General features: G+C 37.9%; 1 protein-coding gene across 1 annotated transcript in view; it reads right to left on the bottom strand.

Annotated features, from left to right (window-relative positions):
• Window positions 1–20,332, bottom strand: part of Smp_081450 (adenosine diphosphatase, putative) — a 35,811-nt gene extending 15,479 nt beyond the window's left edge. Inside the window, exons 1-10 of the mRNA XM_018791663.1 lie at window positions 20,273–20,332; window positions 13,564–13,569; window positions 13,401–13,522; window positions 11,399–11,451; window positions 11,262–11,362; window positions 11,112–11,216; window positions 9,198–9,427; window positions 5,919–6,233; window positions 4,449–4,586; window positions 2,701–2,911 (exon numbers count right to left, since the gene is read on the bottom strand). Of these exons, the coding sequence (XP_018645180.1) occupies window positions 2,701–2,911; window positions 4,449–4,586; window positions 5,919–6,233; window positions 9,198–9,427; window positions 11,112–11,216; window positions 11,262–11,362; window positions 11,399–11,451; window positions 13,401–13,522; window positions 13,564–13,569; window positions 20,273–20,321 (1,330 nt within the window). The 5' untranslated portion in view covers window positions 20,322–20,332. The remainder of the gene's footprint in view (window positions 1–2,700; window positions 2,912–4,448; window positions 4,587–5,918; window positions 6,234–9,197; window positions 9,428–11,111; window positions 11,217–11,261; window positions 11,363–11,398; window positions 11,452–13,400; window positions 13,523–13,563; window positions 13,570–20,272) is intronic.
• Between the last annotated feature and the right edge of the window lie 2,849 nt (window positions 20,333–23,181).

The following is a 23,181-nucleotide window of genomic DNA, read 5'->3' as shown; positions in this document are numbered from 1 at the left end:
CTTCAATTGACTCATGATCTCAACTCTATATAATAGCCTAATTATTATATAAATATGCACAATTAGTTATTAACGCATCATTGTATAGTATGTTTTAAGATCATTCGTTAGCAAGAGGTTAATTAATAAGATGTATGTATTTCTACCGTCTTTAATCAAAGTATTGAACTATTACATAATATGAAGTATGTATATGTTCAAACCACTCCTTTTCTCAAATATGCGTTCTTGGCCTGTTTTTGTTATATTAAGGTTTGTTTTAATTAAGTAACTACATTGGTTAACTTCGTAAACTTATGCAGTTCACAATCTAACTGAAAACTAACTACTGAAAAACTATCCTTCATATACTATATCCTTATATACTACCTGCGTTTTATATATTGCCACCACTAAATTAACTACTTCTATGAATCTGGTGTTCATCTTGTTGTGCTAACGAGGTATGGGAACTTGGACCGATGCATAAATGTACCTGGTCCTATGTTGTAGCTGACTGAAAAACTAAAGAAGGATCACTATGATCGTTCATATACTTTCCTCTTACTCTTTTACTATATGAAAAAAACAAGACGCTATCACTAATATGATTTAAACATTGAACAAATTTGGCAACGAAGATACATGTTATGAGTACAAGGCTGTTCGTAAACATTTCAGACTGAATATGAATAATAGATTAAGAAATCTTTTAGATACAATTTTTAATTATATATAGTTGATATCATGAGTCAATTGAAGCTAGACCACCATGGAAAACCTGGAAGCACTAAACGGCCGTTTCGTCCTATTGTGGGACTCCTCAGCAGTGCACATTCACGATCCCGCTTCGCGAGATTCGAACCCAGGACTCAGTGATCAGTTTATTTGAAATTAATTAGTCAAATCTTGATATTGATATCAATAATGCTTCTAGCTCTTTCTTCATTTTTTTTATTATAAATTTAGATATTACATATCAACACATACACTCATTATCAGAAGGGGGTTTTGTGGAGATTTCAGTAATTTTATATAGTTGAGATCATGAGTCAATTGAAACTAGACCACTATGGAAAATCTGAAAGCACTGGACGGCCGTTTCATCTTGTTGTGGGACTCCTCAGCAACTGAATTATGATCTCAACTATATAAAATTACTAAAATCTCCATAAAAACCACCTTCTGATAATTTTAAATTAGTTACTACGTAAATGATAAATGTTTTTTCAGTATTGAATTATTTGTGCTGGGAATTCTTTATGGGTGTTATGTTAATATGTGTAAAGTGACAAATTTTGAAACAGTAAAAGAACAGATTTCATGGTATTATCGAATTACAGTTATAAAGACGCATATAAATCAGTTAAGCATTAATCCTGATAGTCTGATCAGCTCTGCTCAAGAAATTATGTACCATCAGATTAAACGATTACACTTATGAAAATATCTGAGATCACATGTGTGCCGTATGTTTTGATTGTTGTTGTTGAGTATGTACAAAGTTAGTCGATAGATAACAGAAATGAGAAATCGAAATCTTTAGTAACATATACAGTAGTATGAATAATGTAAGAAGTACAGGTCAGAAAAGATGTATGGAAGTAGTAGCTTAGAAGAAAGCTAGTAAGATCAAACTAAAATATGGTATCAGTTCATGAAGTGTCAATGACAGTTACTTTGAGATATGTCAGTAAATCCAATCTGTTAAGCTTTCTGAATTTTACTTCTCGAATCATATTCTTAATATTTAGTTGTTTTCAGTATCATGGTTTCAATGTTATTTCGATTCCTTTAGTATTTATCTTGGTAATTGATATGGTGTGGAAAATACAGCCGATACATATTTGTAGTACATTTTATGCTGCTTAAGACTGGTTGATCAGTCAGTCAGCTACAACGTAGAACCCGGAACATTTATGCATCGATCCAAGTTGCCATACCTCATCAGCACGACAAGATCAACACCGAATTCATAGAAGTAGTTAATTTGATGGTGATAGTATATAAAACAAAGGTTGTATATAAGGATATAGTATAGGAAGAAAGACAGATGGGAAGCAATTTTAATCTCAAGGTTGAAGGGAAGACAAAGAGTGTATACACCTACGTCATTCTCATCGATTCTGAGCCATGTCACACAGAGTCTCCAACTATTGGTTATAATAGTCGTGTGGACCCCGACCAACTAGTCTGCATCTAACAACATGGCTCACATTAGAAGTTAGTGACTTCAAGCACTGATGCCAAGTTTTGGTTTGGCCGACCCTAACTCTCTTCCAACCATCCCCTACACTAGTCAACATTGCGCGTCGTGGTAATCGGTGTTCAAGCATACGTAACACGCGACCCAACCATCTCAGTCGATGAAGATTCATCACCTCATCAACTGATTTACAATCATTCCCTAATACCCTGTGTCTAACCTCACTATTACTTACCCGGTGATCCCAACAGATGCGAGCAATATTTCTAAGGCATCTGTGGTCAAACACTAGTAACTTACGAGTATCTTCTACTCTTAATGGCCAAGTTTTGCAGCCATAAAGTAGAACAGAGAGAACTGCTGCGCAGTGTACTCGTCCATTAATTGTGACTGATTGATACTTAATGATTGTCACGCACGCATACACATCGGATTATATATATAGAGAATAAAGCTTACGTACTGTAAAATATATACTATAAGAATATAAGTTAATCAGATTATATTTTGCTTACCTTCAACAGGATTTTGTAATACATTCACTGCTAAAGCATAACACAACAATGAATAACCATTATCATTGTTATTAGCATTACTATTGACCGGTTCAATTGCTGCTTGATGATGATAAGTTGATTTCGTCTTAATAAATGATAATAAAGATTTAGACATTGAATGATTCATACGACTGATTTGCCAATCTTTACCGGCATGATTCCATTTAATCTAAATAAAGAACAATGATGAATGATAACTAACAGATGAAAAGAAAGAGTAAATGAAATACACAGAAACCGATAACTATGATATTAGATTCGCTAAGCGCTCGCGCGCGAAATTGATAGGTCCTGTGTTCGAATCTCTAGGGGCGAGATCGTGGATGCTCACTGTTGAGGAGTCCCATAATAGGACGAAACAGCCGTACAGTGCTTCCAGGTTTCCCATGGTGGTCTAGCCTCAATTGATTCATGATCCCAACTATTAAGACTCATATTTCTTGAAAGATATTACACACATATACTATGTGTTAAACAAAACGAGAGAATTAGTTTATATTTGTGTACAACAAAAAAGTATGATCTGGTTAAGATGAAACATTGAAAGCTAGTCCCAACAATAATTACTACTTTTCCAGATAGATCAAAACGAATATAAATGTCATTCAAGATCTCTAACCATCGATTGCTAGTATCTCGCGAATCCCAATCAGGTAGTCTACACCTACCAACATAGCTCAGTCCACTTGTCAGCGACTTCATGGATTTGTGCCACGTTTTGGTCTGGCCGCCCCTAGCTTTCTTCCAACCTGCTCCTACACCATAAAACACCACACGTCGGGGCAGTCGGTGGTTGGGCATACGTAACACGTGTCCCAGACATCTCAACTGATGTAGTTTCACCACTTCATCAATCGATTTGCCATCCTTACCTAGTACCCGTTTCCTGACAACTGCATTACTTACCCGGTAGTTTCTAACCAATCACATACACGGATAGTATTTTTTTACTCAATTCTCGTCTTAGATCTTAAGTTTCAACGATGACAACCATTTAATGTCTGTATTTCACTGTTATTTCACAAATTATGTTTAATTATTTCATAACTTATTACTATGGTTAATACTATTTGTTATCATTATTATTTCTGATCTTTTAAGGTCCTATGAATGTCTACCTTTTTCTTGTTATGCTAATATGTAAAGTATAACAAATTAACCTGATGCATACTAGGTAAGGATGGCAAATCGATTGATGAAGTGGTGAAACTACATCAGTTGAGATGTCTGGGACACGTGTTACGTATGCCCAACCACCGACTGCCCTGATGTGCAATGTTTTATGGTGTAAGAGTAGGTTGGAAGAAAGCTAGGGGCGGCCAGACCAAAACGTGGCACAAATGCATGAAGTCACTAACAAAGGGACCGAGCCATGATGGTAGGTGTAGACTACCTGGTTGGGATTCGCGAGATACTAGCAATCGATGGTTGGAGATCTTGAATGACATGGCTCAAAATCGTTTACAATGGCGAAAGTGCATCCGCTCTTTGTGTTCTACCAAATTCTAATCTTCTGAATTCTCCGTGTCCGTATCCTTTTTCTCTTTTCAAACTTATTCCACTGGATTATACTACTTGACTGATTGACTCCTGACTGATACTATTCCCAGATCCTCGATCTTGATTATGACTGATACGTGAAAGTTTTCAACAAAAATCTAGTATTTTAATAATAGAAAGTTTAGCATACATAAAATTAAACTTACAGTTACATTATTAGGCCAACAAGGGTGATAAAACTCTTTCTTTCCTTGAGTAATTAACTTGAAATGTTCAGTTGCATTATGTAACATCGAATAACGTGCAGACATTAGTCCTAGGCCTAAGTAACTATGTGAATAGATCTGTGACAAGAAAACAAACAAAATTAAAGTGTGAATGACTACCTACACTACTACTGAATAGTTAAGAACAATCTGTAAGAAACCATAAGACTGGTTTCATAATAGTTGGCACTAATTATTAGAGAAGTAAGCAGAGTTAAGAGACTCACACTAATCTATCGTCATGGTAGTAACTATTGTACCATACTACCTAATCTCTAGCCCTGACCCAGACCTGTAGAATACCTCATTTTAACCACAAAACTACTAGGTTATATGATTTGATACACTATTCAGTGACGTGAATGGAAGTAGGCGGAATCGACGTGAGTCATTAAAAAAACGTTAAAAATTCAATATTTATCCAGTATTTTTCATAATTGAAATCATGAGTCAATTGAAGCTAGACCACCATGGGAAACCTGGAAGCACTGGACGGCCGTTTCATCCTATTATGGGACTCCTCAGCAGTGCGCACCCACGATCTTGCCTCGCGAGCGAGATTCGAACCCAGGACCTACCAGTCTCGCGCCACAGCACTGGACCGATAGACCACTGGACGGGCCCGCATCCAAAGGTGTTAATGTTTAACTTCAACCAATCCACGATGTTTGAGCAACCGTTCACCAGTTCATCCAGTAACTCATAGAATCAAATATAACTTCGCTGAATTCAGTTACATAATCGAAATATTATCTTTCAACTACTAAACATAATTTAGATACAATTCAGATAATCAACTTCACTGTATGAAATAGATAAACTTTCCTTCTTATCGTATGAATCAGTACTTATAATAACCAACAGATGTAATTTAAACGTATCCAGTATCCTGAAGGAACAAATGGAGTATGAACCGATAGTCGGTTACCGGCTACCATAGGACTGCATCTCCTCAAGATGCTACACGGCCTTGTGGATCAAACTTTTAGGTCGAAGGCTTCGGGTGTGACCCCTTAAGAAAACCACCTGCTTCGGTCTGGGCATCCGAACAGTATCATAGCCCTAACACAATTAAATGAAATGACAATATTTTGTGTGGCGCATATATATCTGGTGCCCAGTCCTACAGGAGGTCGGTCGCGGCCCGAATAGCTCAGTGGTAACGTCTCTGACTGTCAGGGAGCACCAGTTCCCTGATTACAGGTACACCTTGCTGACGAGTGCCAAGTAGCACGAAACCCGCGTCCAGGGTTTCCTGTTGACCGCCTCCAACCACCATCTTATCTCATTATATCCATTTAACCAAACCTAAAACGTCAGTGAATTAGATTTCAGTCACTTAGATACTAAATCACAAATTTAATATGAACAAATGAACAAATAACAACACAATCAAATGGATAACAATACCTTTTGTTTTGGTTTATCATTACTATTTTGTACATCAAAATATGTAATAAAACCATTAGGTGCATTATTGAAAGTATTTAACTCAGTAGGAATAAATGTGATTTGTGTAGAACCACCGCCTAGATCTAATGTACCAATTGTTTGTGCAAGTGAATTTTCAGTCATTGCATTATTCTTCCGTGCTTTCCCATATGATAAACGATTATTAAGAAAGTTTAATGTAAACCATAAATATAGACCTTCATAAAATCCATCCATAATAGTTACAGCATTAGGTAATTGTTTAAAACAAGTTTGAGATAATCTATGTCGTACCTGAATAAATAGAGAAACAAATAAAAGACAATACATACTAGGATGTAATTCAATTTGAAATTACTTGGATTATCTTGTCGTCCAGCTCGGAGTGAATATTAACTCTAAGTAGCAAGTACATTTAGCTGACGAGTCCCGAACGGGACGAAGCGTGGGTCCTAGGTTCCACTGATAACTACATTCCATCTATTCTATATTGTACTAGAATGTATTTTACAGAGCATAAAAACTAAATTCAGCGTAAAATGGTTAGCTGAATATTAATCGTTAAACGACCTTAGAAGTGTACAATTGTCTCCATATGTATATGGACACTGTTTCTAATTATGTGCTTTGAAATTGGTTTACGTAAACAATTTCACATCAATTGAATCTTAAATATCACAACATAATATAAAATACTTCTAACACATTGACTTGATAGATCCGCTGAAAGGACTTCTATTGCCGCCTAATTGCACGTAGCTTCCACAATGAAGTCAATACTGACGCAGCTAATTTGAGGATAAGATGCTAGTGTTCGGCTCATCTGTGTGTGTTTATCAAATTAACTGTTCCTGTTAGGCTAGTTACATTGGTCATACTTAAAGGGCCTTATCTTTAAGAGTTCGTCAACACTTACCGGCATGCTTAATAGAGAGCGTTACGAAATCTATCAATAGTGACATTCTTTTCCACTTAATTAACTATGGACATAACATTAAATTTGAAAATGCCTTCTCAGCTCCTAATCATCTACCAAAAGGCACATGACTACGCTTACCCTATATAGCTGAAGTAGTTGGTATCAACTCGAACAAACCTAACTTACGTTCCGCTTTATTGTGATTTGCACTCTCTTCTATGACATTCTTCTATCTTTAATTCCTATTTCGTATTGGAAGTTTTGCTTTTTACAAACCCTTTTAATTCACTAATTCGAACTTATCAACTTTTGACATTTAATATCTCCTGTCCTTTATGTTTAACTTTTCTTAACATTACAAATGACGTGTTAAGTAATAACCAAGACTCATTTGACGCCAAATTTCCAATATATGATATGGATCAATTCAATTTTAATATTTAATCTATGGTAGCATAGTAATTATCTTCTGGCTAACGCCTTTTTGGAAAGGTTGTTTCCTACGAGAAGGGGTTGTTAATCCCATTCATGTTCAACCGTGCTCCTCTATTCGGACTTAGGACTGGAAGATTTCCTAAAAGCTTCCGGGTAGATCTCTTTATACAAAGCAGTTATGACACTTTATGGTGAAAACTGAGATTTTTCGGAAGTCCCGAGGCCAATATCCCTTGTAACAACTAGAGTAAAAAAACAATAATAACTCCGGATATGGACTATTGAGTCTGGTGAAGAAGTTATCGAAACAATTCTTCACCATAATACTCTTCGTTCTTAAATATTCTATAAGGATTTTTAAATTCTAATTTTTTAATATACAGCATTTAAACGTATAGGTTTATGTACAAGTGGATTGAGCCATGTTGGCAGGTGTAAACTACCTGGTTGGGATTCGCGAGATGATAGCAATCAATGGTTAGAAACCTTGAATAACATGGATCAAAATCGTTTACAATGACGAAGGTGCATCCACTCTGTGTTCTACCAAATTCTAATCTTCTGAATTCTTCATGTCTCTATCTTTTTTTCTTTCCAAATTTATTTCATTGGATTATACTCCTTCAATAACATCTTCAAACCCTAATCTTTCTGATTACTGTTTATACTCTTACAACTTCTACCACTACGGGATTTGAATCGACAACTGCATCTGTGTGCTAATGTGGTATGGCAACTGGAACTGATGTACGTACGTACGAAGTTCTACGTTGTGAATGACTGACTGATGCACTTGGTTTTGAGTTATACTGTTTCAATAAGTCAATAATGGTTACGCAGAACCTGGCTGCATATGTGCATCGTTGCAACACCATATTAACACAGATAGATGAAATTACTAAGAGAAATCCCATGGTAGTGAAAGTAGTAACAGTATCATTGATAATAGAAAAATTAAGGCATGAACAATATGATTGGAGAAGAATAAATGAGTGAAATGAAAAGTATTAAACGATCTTAACACTAAAATCTCAAGAGTGGACAAAGAGTTAATGTACTTATACTATTGCGATCCATCCCATACCATGTCATTCAATGTCTTCAACCATTGGTTATGGTAATCGAGCAGACCTGGTACAATGTTTATGTGAAGGTTATCGATACTAACTGAACCAAACCCAAATTGGTAGATAAGGGTTCGAAACATAGAGAGCCATTAGTTAAAAACCTAGTAATTCCACCAATAAACTACTACTATTACTAAGTAATTGAAATCCCTTAAATGATTATTAGCCTTTAGATCACTTAAAATTTTAAAATAAAATCGTGAAAAATTCATATTCAATCAAATTTAAGCAACTAAATAATACGCCCCCGAATACCCTGGTACGGCCGAGAGTGGGGAGTCAGCTTTCCCTCTCGAAATGCTCTCACATGCCAGGGAAGTCCTACTCATTGCCTTCTCGTGTAGGGGTGGGGTGTTGTTTACGAAATTGAGAGGACGAAAAACGAATGTCCGGTGCTTTAACCGGGTCGGTGGACACGTGAGTCCATCTAGGGAAGTTGTAAAACCATGATTCCAAACCAATGCTCCACATGGGCTACAGTATCCTGAGGGAACGAATGGGGTATGAACCAATTGTTGGTCACCGACTACCATGGGACTGCATCTCCTCACGATGCTCCACTACCTTGTGAATCAGATCTTTAGGTCAAAGGCTCCGGGTGTGACCCCTAAGAAAATCACCTGTTTCAGTTTGGGCACCTGGGCAGTATTATAGCCCTCACACAAATCTCATTTAATTTGTGTGGCGCATAAGTATCTGGTGCCCCTTTGTACCAATATTCATGTGTTTAAATAAATAAATAAAAATAATACATTAAATAATAGAATAAAAACATACAGCTTTTAATATATTCTCCGCTTTATGTGCAGAAATTAGTCGAAGACCAGCGGTAGCTCTTAAAATTACTGGAGTATTACGACATACATCAACAGGAAGACTAGTTTCAGCAATATTAATTAATTTTGTTAAACTTAATGCTGCCTCCTCTGGTTTTTCTGCATATGATGATAAACCAGGTTGAACATGATGAAATTTATCATCCAATAATGTAAACGGTTTGAAAGGATCTATAATAAGTAAGTGAAAGTAATAAGATACAAAAACGAAGGCAAACACAAATGATATAACTACATTAAACCGAAAAATATGGAACTCATAATTATTGTTTACTTTCTTGATAGATTACTATAAGTTGAATTCTACTTTGTCTGCATAATTAGTGTTAGACAAATGATATACAGAGTTAATGCATTTTGTATACTTCATCACTCGATAACACGAGTATTTTACGGAAAATTCCTGTTATATCCCGAAGAGAATTATGAATGGTTACTTTGAGAACTATTTATGGACCAATATGATACGTATATCTCCTGTTGTATAATTGTTAGGTAACTAAAGTACCCATATTCGTGTCCCTCTTATTATAAGCTTTATTTTGACCTATAGACTATTATTATACGATTTACCATTCTCGAGTTATCCCCAGTTTATTAATTACTGTTCCCCTTATTCACAGCCACATTTGGCTAAATCTTGTACAAATATTATTTTCTATTTTATGGTACGATGCGGTCAGTTTGTTTGGTATATAAACCCAGTATGTTTGAAATACAATGATTCATATTGCAGAGGCTGTTATTGGTGTTCTGGACTTAATTGACTGGGCTAGGCAGAATGCAGGACTGACAAGTACTCAAGACTGCTCATACGGCTTTTGTGTATCATTACTCTGATCGACAATTTACCCCTCTCTGATTGGTAGGGATCATCACGTCATATATTAAACAGGGCACACACTCAATCGATATAATAATTCCAATCCTACTGCTTTTCTCTATTTGTAATTTGGTAAAAATTATACAAAATATTTTATAAAGATTCATTTTTCATGCAGTATATATGTTGAAAATAAATCAAACACTTGAATCATATTTCAACAAACGCCTTGGAATCCAATTTGACATAATTACTAGTTCAAATTGTATAAAATAGACATTCTTGTTTATGCTGTCTAGCATGACAACAAAACCCGACCGTTGCTCCTACCTTGACGTGGTGGTCGGGCATACCTATCGTAATGAACCAATCGAGCTTTACTGACTGAAACAATCGTTCCTCAAGGTCCTACCATGCTGGACAGGTTGGTTGAAGAGCGGTAAGACTAAAAGCAGCGAACCCAAGGTCCGAAGGAGAAGTCGTACTGCTGACTGTACAGAGGTAGAACGGTAGTAAGGTGTTTCCCTTCAGACAATCAGCATAACAGCGATGCTGCCTTCCCACAAAGAAGGGTAGGGTTAGAGAAGGTCGACCCTGAAAATGCACACCTCGCCTTATCCCACGGATTTCCGTCTCCGACGGTAAGGTCCTTTGAAGAACGGAGCTAACACAAAAACTACCCACAAAAAGGTCGTGTGTGACCGGCCTCAAGCAGTTGTCCCTTGGGTACTGCGGTCACGCTCTCAGGTCATTAAGACCACTTCTAACCCAATTTTTTTTCATGTACCTCTATAAGAACCCTTCCACGGTGTGGGCAACCAGGAAGTGATGACTGCCCAAATACCTCTAACAGCACTCAAGATCACTGACTGACTGATGATAACAAAACGTCCAATAATTAAGCTGAAAAGACAAACAAAAGATTATTCTAAGTAACAGAATATCTTAGGGTTAATGAGCTTTTGACAGTAGAATATATATATATATATATATATATATATATATATATATATATATAACATTTTTACATACCTAAGGGATTATGAATTAATTTGAATATATGAACACGGCTCCCAGTGCTTCCAGCATCAAACACAACACCATATACATAGTTTGTTTTTATTGTTGCTACGCCTGCTAATTGTTGTTTAATTTTATTATTATTATAATAATTAACATTACTATTATCACTTGTATGTCTCAAACGTGTTTTACTCCAAGGATATGGAGATATGGATACACCACCTGTAAATTTATTAACATGATTACATTGAAGTAGCCTACTAAACCATGTAGAATCAGATATGTAAAATGCTAACCATAAAAATAATAGAAGTGTAACACCGATGCATGCATAGATAACTCTTCTTAGCTGAAAATTGAAAGAAAAACAAAAGGGAGAGAGAAGAAAATCATACTGAATACAATTGTAGAATCAAAAAAATAATAATAATCAATGCACAACGAGTGAAAAATATGTTAGTCATTTTGGATAATTTAACTAGATGGTGAGATGTGACGAGGGAGAGATTCCAGTCAGTCAGTTAATCACAACGTAGAACTTCGAACGTACGTACATCAGTTCCAGTTGCCATACCACATTAGCACACAGATGCAGTTGTCGATTCAAATCCCGTAGTGGTAGAAGTTGTAAAAGTATAAACAGTAATCAGAAAGATTAGGGTTTGAAGATGTTATTGAAGGAGTATAATCCAATGAAATAAATTTGGAAAGAAAAAAAGATAGAGACATGAAGAATTCAGAAGATTAGAATTTGGTAGAACACAAAGAGCGGATGCACCTTCGCCATTGCAAACGATTTTGAGTCATGTCATTCAAGATCTCCAACCATCGATTGCTAGTATCTCGCGAATCCCAATCAGGTAGTCTACACCTACCATCATGGCTCGGTCCCTTTGTTAGTGACTTCATGCATTTGTGCCACGTTTTGGTCTGGCCGCCCCTAGCTTTCTTCCAACCTACTCTTACACCATAAAACATTGCACGTCGAGGCAGTACACAGAATTAGTAGTATTTCAGAACGTTTTTGAATTATCTATTCAACGTGTAAAAATTCGACAAAACATATTTGTTTAAGAGTTCGCTTAATAATGACTAGCTATCATTAATCTTCACCCATAAATATTTCCCACCAGTTTAACTTCTATGGTATTCACTTTTGTCGAGTACTGTGTCTGATGCACGAATTCCTTTATCTTTTGCTTATCCAACATACAACGGAAATATACCGACCATCGTGATGGTTTTTATTTTGAATTTCTCACTAGTTAGCTTTGTGAATAGGTTGTACGTTTGTTTATGGATCAGAAGGGGTTTTGTGGAGAATTTAGTATTTTCATAGTTGAAATCATCAGTCAATTGAAGCTAGACCACCATGGAAAACCTGGAAGCACTGGACGGCCAACTCGTCCTATTATGGGACTCCTCAGCAGTGAGCATTCACGATCCCACCTCACGAGATTCGAACCCAGGTCCTACCAGTCTAGCGCCAGAGCACTTAACCGATAGACCACTGAGCCGATATCCAACGGTGTTAATGTCTAACTTCAACCAATCCACGATTTTGAGCAACCGTTCACCAATTGTCTTCAGTGAGTTGATATATCTACAACAGACGTGGTAGAACTCCACTGGCCACTGCTTCCCACTAGAACTCAAGGAAATATCTCTTGAAGTCAGTCACTAGTGAGCAAATGATTATAGATCAGAAGGGGTTTTGTGGAGAATTTATTATTTTCATAGTTGAAATCATGAGTCAATTGAACACACACATTTTATCATAAAAGGCCATTAACAAGGAAAACTGGTTACTTAAAGCAAATCTAAGACAAGATGTATTTGTATATTCGTCCAGTTGAGAAATAATTGACCTAGGAGTTTGAATAGATCATTACACGTGTTTGGTAGAATACACTCAAATCAACCACACTGTGATAGGTAATTGTTAAATGACGTTTAGCAATATTATATTAGTTATAGATTGAGAATTACTTTACTACACAAAAATGCCGACGATTGAGAGATTCTTCTAATACAGAATGGAATCAACACTAACTAATTGGAAGTAGACATGAAAAGGATGAAAGGATTATCCAGGACAGAGTTCTATGGAGAAGGCTGTTGGACGACCTAATTCTCTTTCACAATGGGTAACAGGAGTAAATATACGCAACAAGTAGTGAATATTGCTTTTGAGTTTGCAACGATTCTCGTCTAATCTGATATGAAACTGAGAAATAGTTAGATCAATAAGGTTAGAACTATATATATAAGGAAATGTAATTAAACTATTTAACGTACGATTCGATGATAGCTAGATCTTAAACACGATGAAGGTCGTAGACCAATAAATAAACGCTGATAATTTACAAAAGGTATCATTGGTGATTTGTCTGGATTACTGATATGATTACTCTCGTATTCTGTGTTTAAAAATTCCATAATTTAATTAATTGAAATCTACCAATATCTAAAATATACAAGGAAACATCAGCGTAAGAATGAATAAATAAAAAATTAGACACCGATCAAATGTAACTTTAAATAGAATGAAACTATTGAGTACATCAATATCAAGTACATGGAAGATATGTAGATTTACTATATGGGTTATAGATAAAGTAAAACCACGTGGTACTGATCTGTTCGATCAACTTATACACACTACATCAAAGAAATGGTCCAAAAAGGTTGACTAAACGGATAGCAATAGAGGTGATGTAATACCTGTGCAGACTCTCTATCCACTTGAATGTGCAGACACTGAGAAAATGAATTTTTCTTTATGATTTAACCATTTACATAGGCAGTTCATCAGACAAATGCCTTTCCACGATAATTTTAATAACTTACTAAAGAATTTAATTTCTGATAATCAATAGTAAGTATTTGTAGAATTTGGAGAGTAAGAATACGAGGCTAACAAACTGATTGGATGAGAGCAGTTTGGGTTTCCTAAAGACTGTGAATAAACCAACTACTTTTACATTTGTCGAAAATTATTTATAAGCTGAAACTCGTACTTCATGACTGATTACTCCATTTTTATGTAAACTTACCATCAAAGAATTCTCGGTATATCCAAGAATCACACTTTGTTTCTGCCAACTTTCATCATTTGTGGTGCGGATGAGACATCCGTTTACTGTCGGTCTAAGCCGTATGAATGAATGTAGTCTCTCTGGTTGGTGTCTGCGTGATAACCACGATCAGTGGTTGAAGATGGCTCAGGATCTGTTGAAATGGCGTAAATATATTTACTCTTTAAACCTGAGATTCAGTGACATGTCTTAACCTTTATTTCTTAAGTGGCACGAAATCATAGTTTTCAATGTTTAGTCTTTCTGACCACAACTACAGCAACTACTTAATGGGTGTAAAACTGGAGATAATTAACGATTGTACTTGAGTATCGTCGTTTTCAAATAGTTGCTGAGAAATTATGCTATGGTGAGATTTGGTAGTGTGTACTTCAGTATAGCAAAAATTATGACAAGACTTATTATCACTAACCACTGAACTAAAATACCGGGTTAGAGTGAAATAATACATTAAAAATCCCTAGATAAATCGAAGTTTAAAAAACGAGCTTGTTAAATCATCAGGGTAATGACAACAATTTCCTGTTTTTCACGATTTTCGATAGACTCAGTGGCATATCAAACAATATGAACATATGTGTGATACATCGTTTCCAGTACGAACATTAAATGTAACGATACCTATGTACACTAGAAGACCAGCAGCGATTTCAAGACCGGAGAATTCTAAATGACTCAGTAACTTTTCATTCCGTTAACAATAGAGGAGAGTAGCTTAATGGTTAAGCGATCAGCTTTCAACCCCAAGAAAAAAAGGTTCAAATAACGCTTCATCCCGACTTGGTTCGAGCAAGCAGTGGTGAAACTAGTGATGCACTTCATAAACGAGTCACAAAAGGTCGTACTAATTTACAAAACAGTTTCAGGTAACTAAGACGACAAATAAAATGTTCAAATGGCCAGAACCTATAGAAACTGTTGCATGGCTTAACAGAGTTAAGATAATAAGACAGTAAAGCAAATAAGTGTAAAAACAACTTATTACCCACATATCTCTTTCAATTGCTAAATGGACTAATGTTGTGAATGAGTAATTAAGGTTAAGACGTTCTTTGCGTTTGCAAAATTGTATTCAAACTAGCAGGTAACAAACTCAGCATAGAGCCTTCTAGGGTTACTACAAGTCACAAGCTCGAGTAAATGGAAGTAGGGAGCCCCAACTCGTACAAAAACTGCTAAAATAACGCAAACCAGAGTAGACCAACTAATCCACCTAAATTCCGTCCTGGGATTGGAAGAGTCTTAATAGAGAAGGGTTACGATACCGCCACCATCAGGTGGTGCTAAAACTGAGTCTGAGACTAAAGAAATACTGGACAGATGTCATTAAAAGAGTTTAATACAACCTTCCTTCGGGATGCTAACAGATCCAATGAATTCGAGATAGCAATAAACAACAGGTTCCGAGCCTTACAAGATCTACTAAAAGACACTACTGTGAGGAACTGGAAATGATTACAGAAATAACTGCAACATGCCACAACGTGTTGAGTAGCCACAAGCACCAGCATAAAGAGTAAACCTCAACAGACACCTTGGACAAGACACAACAAAGAAAAAATAAGGAGATCGACAATAGTTGAACAAGCGCAGATAAATTTAAGGCACAGGTTGAATATGCAGAAGCAGAAAAACGAGTGAAGAGCATTAGGACTGGTAGGCAAAAGTGTGGAAGATCTAGCGATGACTACAGAAAAAACTGCGACAGAAAGAAAGATGCGACAAATATATGATACAATGAAGAAGCTAGCAGTAAAATATAGTAAACTACAGGGACTACTCAAGCAAAAACAAAGCAAATTAATCACTGAGATTCAAGAGTAGTGTAACAGGTGAATAGAACACCATTAAAAGCCCTTGGATAGACCAGCCCCACTATACCCACACAAAATCGAGGCAGCACACATCTCCTTATGGATGCTACCCCACCAATCGAAGAAATTGGCATGGCCATCAGATAAATCAAAAGTAGCAAAGTCGCAGGACTGGATAGCGTACCATATAAAACTCAGAGGTCGGATATAGAAGTAGCTACAAAGATGTCAAACGTTCTCTTCGGAAGGATTTGAGAAGAAGAACAAGTACAAGCAGGTTAAGCAGGGATACCTCATCAGAATTTCATTACGTATGAGAACTACAGAGGCGTTACATCATCAGTAGCAGGTAAAGTTTTCAACAGTATCGCTGAACCGGATGAAAGATTCAGTAGACGCTCAGCTTCGAGATCAACAGACCGGATTCCAAAGGATTGGTTATGTACACACCAAATCACCACACTATGTATCATCGTTGAACAACTAATTCAATAGAACTCGCCACTATACATCAACTACCTTGAATATGAGGAAGCACTTAACAGTGTGGATAGGATAAACTTATGGAACCTTCTTCGACACTATGGAGTTCCTGAGAAGATTGTCAACATTATTCAGAACCCATACGACGGACTACAGTGCAAAACGGTGCATGGAGGACAGTCCACAGATGCGTTTCTACTGAGTTAAGAGACAAACAATGCTGCTAACTCTCTCTATTCCTTTTTCTTCTTGTGACTGACTGGATTATGAAGACCTACACATCTCACAGGCAGCACGGAATACAATGGATAGCTCTGATACAACTAGACGATTTGGATTTCGCAGATCAAATAGCCATCCTATCCCATACACACAAACAATTGCAGATAGAGACAACCATTGTAACACCAGCCTCCGCATCAGTAGGTCTCAACATATACAAAGGAAAAATCAACATCCTAAAATACAACACGGAGAACACCAAACAATCACATTTGATCGAGAAACTCTGAAATAACTGGAATCTTTCACGCACGTATGAAGCATCATCGATGAACAAGGAGGATCTGATGCAAACATAAAGGCAAGGATTGGAAAGCAAGAGCAACATTCCCAAAATTGAGGAACACATGGAACTCAAAACAAACGTTATCCTGCATTAAAGTCAGAATTTCGGATACCGACGTTAAAACGCATTCGGGGGGAGCTGAGATTTGGAGAACTTCGTTATTTATTTGAACACATAAATATTGCTACAAAGTGGCACCAAATACATAAGCACCACACAATCACAATAAGAATATGGAGAGAGAGAGAGAGAGGGAGAGAGAAAAAACATAAAGTAGAACAACGAACAGAAATTAGTGTATAAGTGTGAAATAACAATAATGAGAGGGGGAGTTCACTTGGCAAAGTATAGCCAGAGAGAATTCTTCCAGTTAAAGAGATTACGTTCATCTTTATTTCTGTCTGGCCACAAATATTTATTTTTATTTGAACACAAATATTGGTACAAAGAGGCACCAAATACATATACGCTACACAATAACAATGAAAATGGGAAGAGATAAAAAGTGTAAGGTGAGTATAAAAGAAAAAAGAACAATAAAGACCACAAACTAGTATGTGGTAGTGAAAAAATAATAATGGTGGGAGAAACAGAAAGGTACAACCAGAAAGAATTCTTTCAGTCAAAGAAGTTACCATCACTTTTTATGAGGAAAGTAAAAGAAAGTCACAGCACGATCGCCACTAGATTCTTTTTCGAGCCATGTCTGATAGCATCTCAAGCCACTGTGTTGCATCGTTTCTAGGGCCCCAACTAGGGAGTCGTGAAGGACCAACAGATTCCAGTCATGTACCGCTTTCTTTCATACCACGAAACCATGTCATACACTGATCACCTCTCCGGTTTTCCAGACCAGTTCCAGTGCCGGCAAATAATGCATTACGTGAAATTCTCTGGGACGACATTTGTAGAACATGTACAAGCCAATGAAGTCGGTGTTTCAAGATAGTGACACCAAATGAATTATCATCGATGTGCCTGAACACACGATGCCGAACCTCTGCATTACTACCACTGGATGTCAGCCATCCTTCGGAGGCAACAATGATCAAACACGCAGAGTCGTCTAGCATCCCCAACTTAGAGGCCAGGTTTTATAAGAAAAGAGCAAAACTGCTCTCGCCAATGCGTTGTAGATCTGACCTTTTACAATCAAACTAACATCACGAAGGTGTCAAAGATGGCCGAGATTGGCTATCACTACATGCGAATTGATCTCATTAATCACACAACCACCAGCACTTATGGAGCTACCTAGATACACGAACTTCTCCAGTACTTCGATCTGCTCACCGCCCAGGGTGAGAGCAGGATCAGGTTCCTGTCAGTCTTGTAAAAGTACTTTGCACTTAGAAGGTACAAAGCACATACCATACGTACGAACACTGATTCCCAACTGGTTAAATGCCGATTGCATGGCTTGGGTGCATCGCACAGTACGACAATATCATCCGCATACTTGAGGTCGACAAGTCTTTCTCCAGGCAACAGATCCACACGGCCATTCACTACATCCATCAGAGCTGTTTTCAGAACGTCATCGATAGCCAAGTTGAAGAGGAATGGTGAGATTGGGCGACTCTAACTCCAATGCTTGAATGGAACAATGGAGAGAGGTTGTTTATGCCCTCACTCTGTCTGAGGTGTTTGTATGTAGGGCTGTTGAGATGCTAGTAAACATATCAGGCACACTCTTCTCCAGTAGACAATCCCAGAGAACAGTCCTGTCCAACGAATCGAAGACAGTCTTAATACAGAGAAACATTATGATCGTTGGCTTGTGATAAATATGACGGTGTTCTTAACTTGACAGAGGGTAAGCATGTGATCATTACATCCTCTACTAGAATAAAGACCAGCCTGCTCCTCGTGAGTCAATCTTTCTCGGGTTTTGAACGACTTTCACCAAAAAGCAGGTATGTATGAACAGCTGTCCATGCAAGATACTCCAGGTCCATGTACCAGACATCATCAGCAATAACGTACTGCAGCAGAGAACAAACCAGTTTCCGGAAGAGAAAATGAAGGGGAGCTGAGGGTGGATAGTACACATTTTACGTAGACCATTAGATTGCATTACGAAGCAAGTACTGACTGAGCCTTCAAAGGAAAACGATATAACAGACAAAAGAACAAAATGTCCTGGGGATCGGATAGACGTCCAAATGATGAATAACAGTTGACAACAACTGAAATAAAGAACTGAAGATAGAGTTAATTAGAAATCGCTGGTCGGTGACCTATGCGTCAAAAGGATCGGCTAGTCAGAAGCAACGTGGAATCTGGTACGTATGCACATCGATTCTAGTTACCCTACTCTATTAACAAAGTGTTAGGGCAAATCTTAGAGTAGTAGAGTCGGTAACAGTACGGGTGGTGATTGGAAAAACTAAACATCGAAAATACAAAGAAAGTACAAAATAGTGAGATAAAAACGCGTAAAAATTTATGAGGAATTCAAATGCCTACAATCTTGAGGAAAGCAATGGAAGACGCACATGCTCCCCTGCAAACGATTCAGAGCCACGTCATTCAAAGTCTTAAGCGTTGGTTACGAAAATCATGCGGACCTTAACCAAGTGATCAAGGGAAATAGGCTTGCGCAAGTAGGTGTGTAGCAGTTTATGATTTTAAGAAATCAGTAAGTTCAGCCGCATACTATGATTATAACGCCTATGATACCACGCTACACTAACGTCAGACTTTGAGTGTCATACAATTACGAAAATTCAAAAAGAAACGTAGAAAAATTTATTTTGACTAGAATGTAGGAGTAAGAGTGGTGAGCGAATTCGTCCGTATAAAACGAAACACGGGTTCAAAACTTCAACGATTGCGACTATAGCGTGGATGGAATGCGCGTAGCAGAGAAAAGAAACAATAAAAGTGTCTGAGCAACTCCGGACGCCACAGCATGTATTTCGTTGAATGTGATCCCCGTAGCCTTATACACACCCGCAACCACAATACCTGTTGTGAAAGTCATCATTTATAAAATTTACTTGAAATTAACATGAATGATATCGTATTTAAAACCCCCATGACAAGTATGAAGATAGGAGCACATATCCTAGAAGATTTATGCGCCCTCAAATTGTAAAATGCTACAAGAGAAGCAACTACGTGGATGAATATGTTGGAAGTTGCGGCCCATAAAAATATCCGGAATACGATATCTTGATTCATTAAAATAAGGCCTAAACTTACAAGAAAAATCCACAGACTCAGCGGAAGGGAAATCTGCACCAACATTCATCCTAACATCCCAAACCACCGCAACAAAAGGCCATTCAGTATTTCTAGATCTGATGTCAATAAACAAATAACGCTAATCATTTCTTCAGAAAAACTAGGATACCAGTTCCGTCTTTTTTAACGATTAGCACCAAACGTTGTACTGTATGTTGGTACAATAACAAATTCAGAGAAGTTATTTAAATTCAATTATTTATTTCGCAACGAGAGAAACAAGAATTGGAGGTGGGGAAGCATTATACATTCGATCATGTCTGGAGGTACACCAACTTCACAACCACGAGTTTCTCAATCTCGATGAATCAGTATGGTGCTCAGTAAGATTGTCTACCACCTCGAGGTGTCTAGTTGAGGTCATCTACAGGAAGCCTACTGCTGACATCGAGTATGACAAACGTCTGCTGGAAGGATTAACTCACTCTACGCGTCTCGGATTCTCTCATATTCTGATTCTAGGGGACTTCAATCTTCCTAGAATCAACTTCGCGGAATTTACCTACAATGGAGGTGACAACTCTACTGAAGCTGTGTTCTTCAACCTCATCGTTGACCTGGAATTATTCGAAAATGTGAAGTCGGCAACTCGTTGGAGAAACAGTCAGACGCCGTGGCACGTAGACTGGGTATTCACAAATGAAGAATTCCTAGTGGATGACCTCCCAATTCTGGCTCCCCTGGGAGAAGCGAGCACGCTATTATATACCTCAGCTTTGTCAGCAAAACTGAGCTAGTATATCTCACCAACAATAGGCACTGGAATTTCAGACGGTTGAATGTGTTAGCTTTACAGGACTATCTACAACAGGTGGATTGGGATGTTCACCCTCAACTTGAAGTGGATGCTCATTGGGGTTTTTTACTGCACACGATCTTATGTGCTACTGAGCATTCAGTTCCTCAAATGGTCCCAAAAAGCTACAAACAACCTCTTATCATCAAGAACCGCACTCGTCGTTTGCGAAGCCGCAAAAGGCACTGTTGGGCTGAATATAAACGAACTGATAACAACGGCGCGTACAGGCAATACAAACATATAAGGAACACATGTACAAAGACAATAAGAGAAGACAGGTTTCAGTTCCAGACCAAGCTTATCGATAAATTCGTCTCCAATCCGAAAAGCTTATCCCGTTATGCAGCTTCTCTTCGACAAGCGAAGACTAGAGTTTCCCAACTGCTAGGTCCTAATGGCCCGACCAATAACGACGGGGATGCAGGTAATCTTTTGGCTGAACAATACTCTCGGACATGTCAACCAACCCACACCAACTTTACTGACGAAAGCTTCACCTGCACCCGTACAGGACTTTCTGAAGTGGACCTGAGTGCTGACCTGGTGCTCCGTAAACTGCAGCACCTAAGAAAAGACACTTCTCCTGGTCCGGATATGGTTCATTCCGCTGTTTTGAGGAAAGCAGCTTCAATCCTGGCGACACCACTTAGCGTGATGTTCGCACACTCGCTAAGCAGAGGCAAACTACCGGAAATTTGGAAGCTGGCCCACATCACAAAAATTTTCAAAGGAGGTCGACTCAGTGAACCCTCAAGCTACCGACCAGTGGCCCTTCTCTCCATACCTTCCAAAGTTATGGAATCCCTAATATACGACGGTATGCTAGAATACTTATCATCCTCAAAGTTCTTCTCACCTCAACAGCATGGTATCAGAAAAGGTCATTCTTGTATGACCAACCTGCTGACTGCGGTGGATAGATGGACAACCATCCTTGATCGCAAGGGGAAGGTTGACGTCATCTACCTGGACTTCTCAAAAGCTCTTGATAGGGTCTACCACATATGTCTTATCAAGAAGCTTAGACGATTGGGTATAAAACCTCCTTTGATTAACTGGCTCAATTCATATTTAGCAAACCGACACTTTAAGGTCAGGGTTAACTTCAATTTCTCTCAGACTATGGAATGTCCTAATGGGGTCCCCCAGGGCTCAATACTAGGACCTCTTCTCTTCTTGATTTACATTAATGATCTTCCTCAACAAGTTTCATCTGACTTATTGCCTTTTTCTGATGACGTGAAACTTTGGAGAGAGATACGTAATCATAATGATATACTAGTTCTTCAGGAGGATCTGACCCGACTTCAAAGTTGGGCAGACGACAACGGACTTACCTTCAACACTTCAAAGTGTAAAGTAGTCCATCTGAGACATGTTGCAGACTATAGTTATAACTTAGGTAACTCCTCTCTAGAAGTTTCCCAAGTCGAAAAAGGTTTAGGAGTGTTGGTACCCTGTGACCTGAAATCGTATGCGAACTGTGACAAAAACGCCCTTCAAGCAAACCTTGCACTGGTAACGTTGAAGCGTATTTTTGACCAGTTTGACGGTAGAACTTTCCATATAATCTTCAACAGTTTTATTCGTCCCCATTTAGAGTACGGAAACATAGTATTTCCTCCCTCCCTCCAAAAGGATAAGAACACTCTGAAACGTATACAACGTCGAGCCACGAAATCAGTTCGGGGACTCAAATTCAAACCTTATGAAGAGCGCCTCCAATCACTTAACCTTTACCCGTTAGAGTACAGGCGTCTTAGAGGTGATCTTCTTATGACTTACAGTATCCTTAATACTTCTGGTCATCCCCTTAAACATCTTCTTAAGCTTAGTCATAACACTAACCTAAGAGGTAACACCCAGAAATTGGAGACCCTACATAGCAGAACAGACTGCAGACACAACTTCTACTCCGTTAGAGTTGTCAAGTGCTGGAATTCGCTGCCGACTGAGCTAGTTCACGTGACTTTGCGGAAGTCCTTAAAGAGGCAACTTCACCTATTCTTGAGAACTAAGGGTAACATCTTATTATGATTTACCAACTTCTTTGTTTCCTATTATCGTT

Source organism: Schistosoma mansoni, assembly GCF_000237925.1.
Source record: "Schistosoma mansoni, WGS project CABG00000000 data, chromosome 1 unplaced supercontig 0135, strain Puerto Rico, whole genome shotgun sequence".
NCBI lineage: Eukaryota > Metazoa > Platyhelminthes > Trematoda > Strigeidida > Schistosomatidae > Schistosoma > Schistosoma mansoni.
This window is presented reverse-complemented; position numbering and strand designations above follow the sequence as displayed.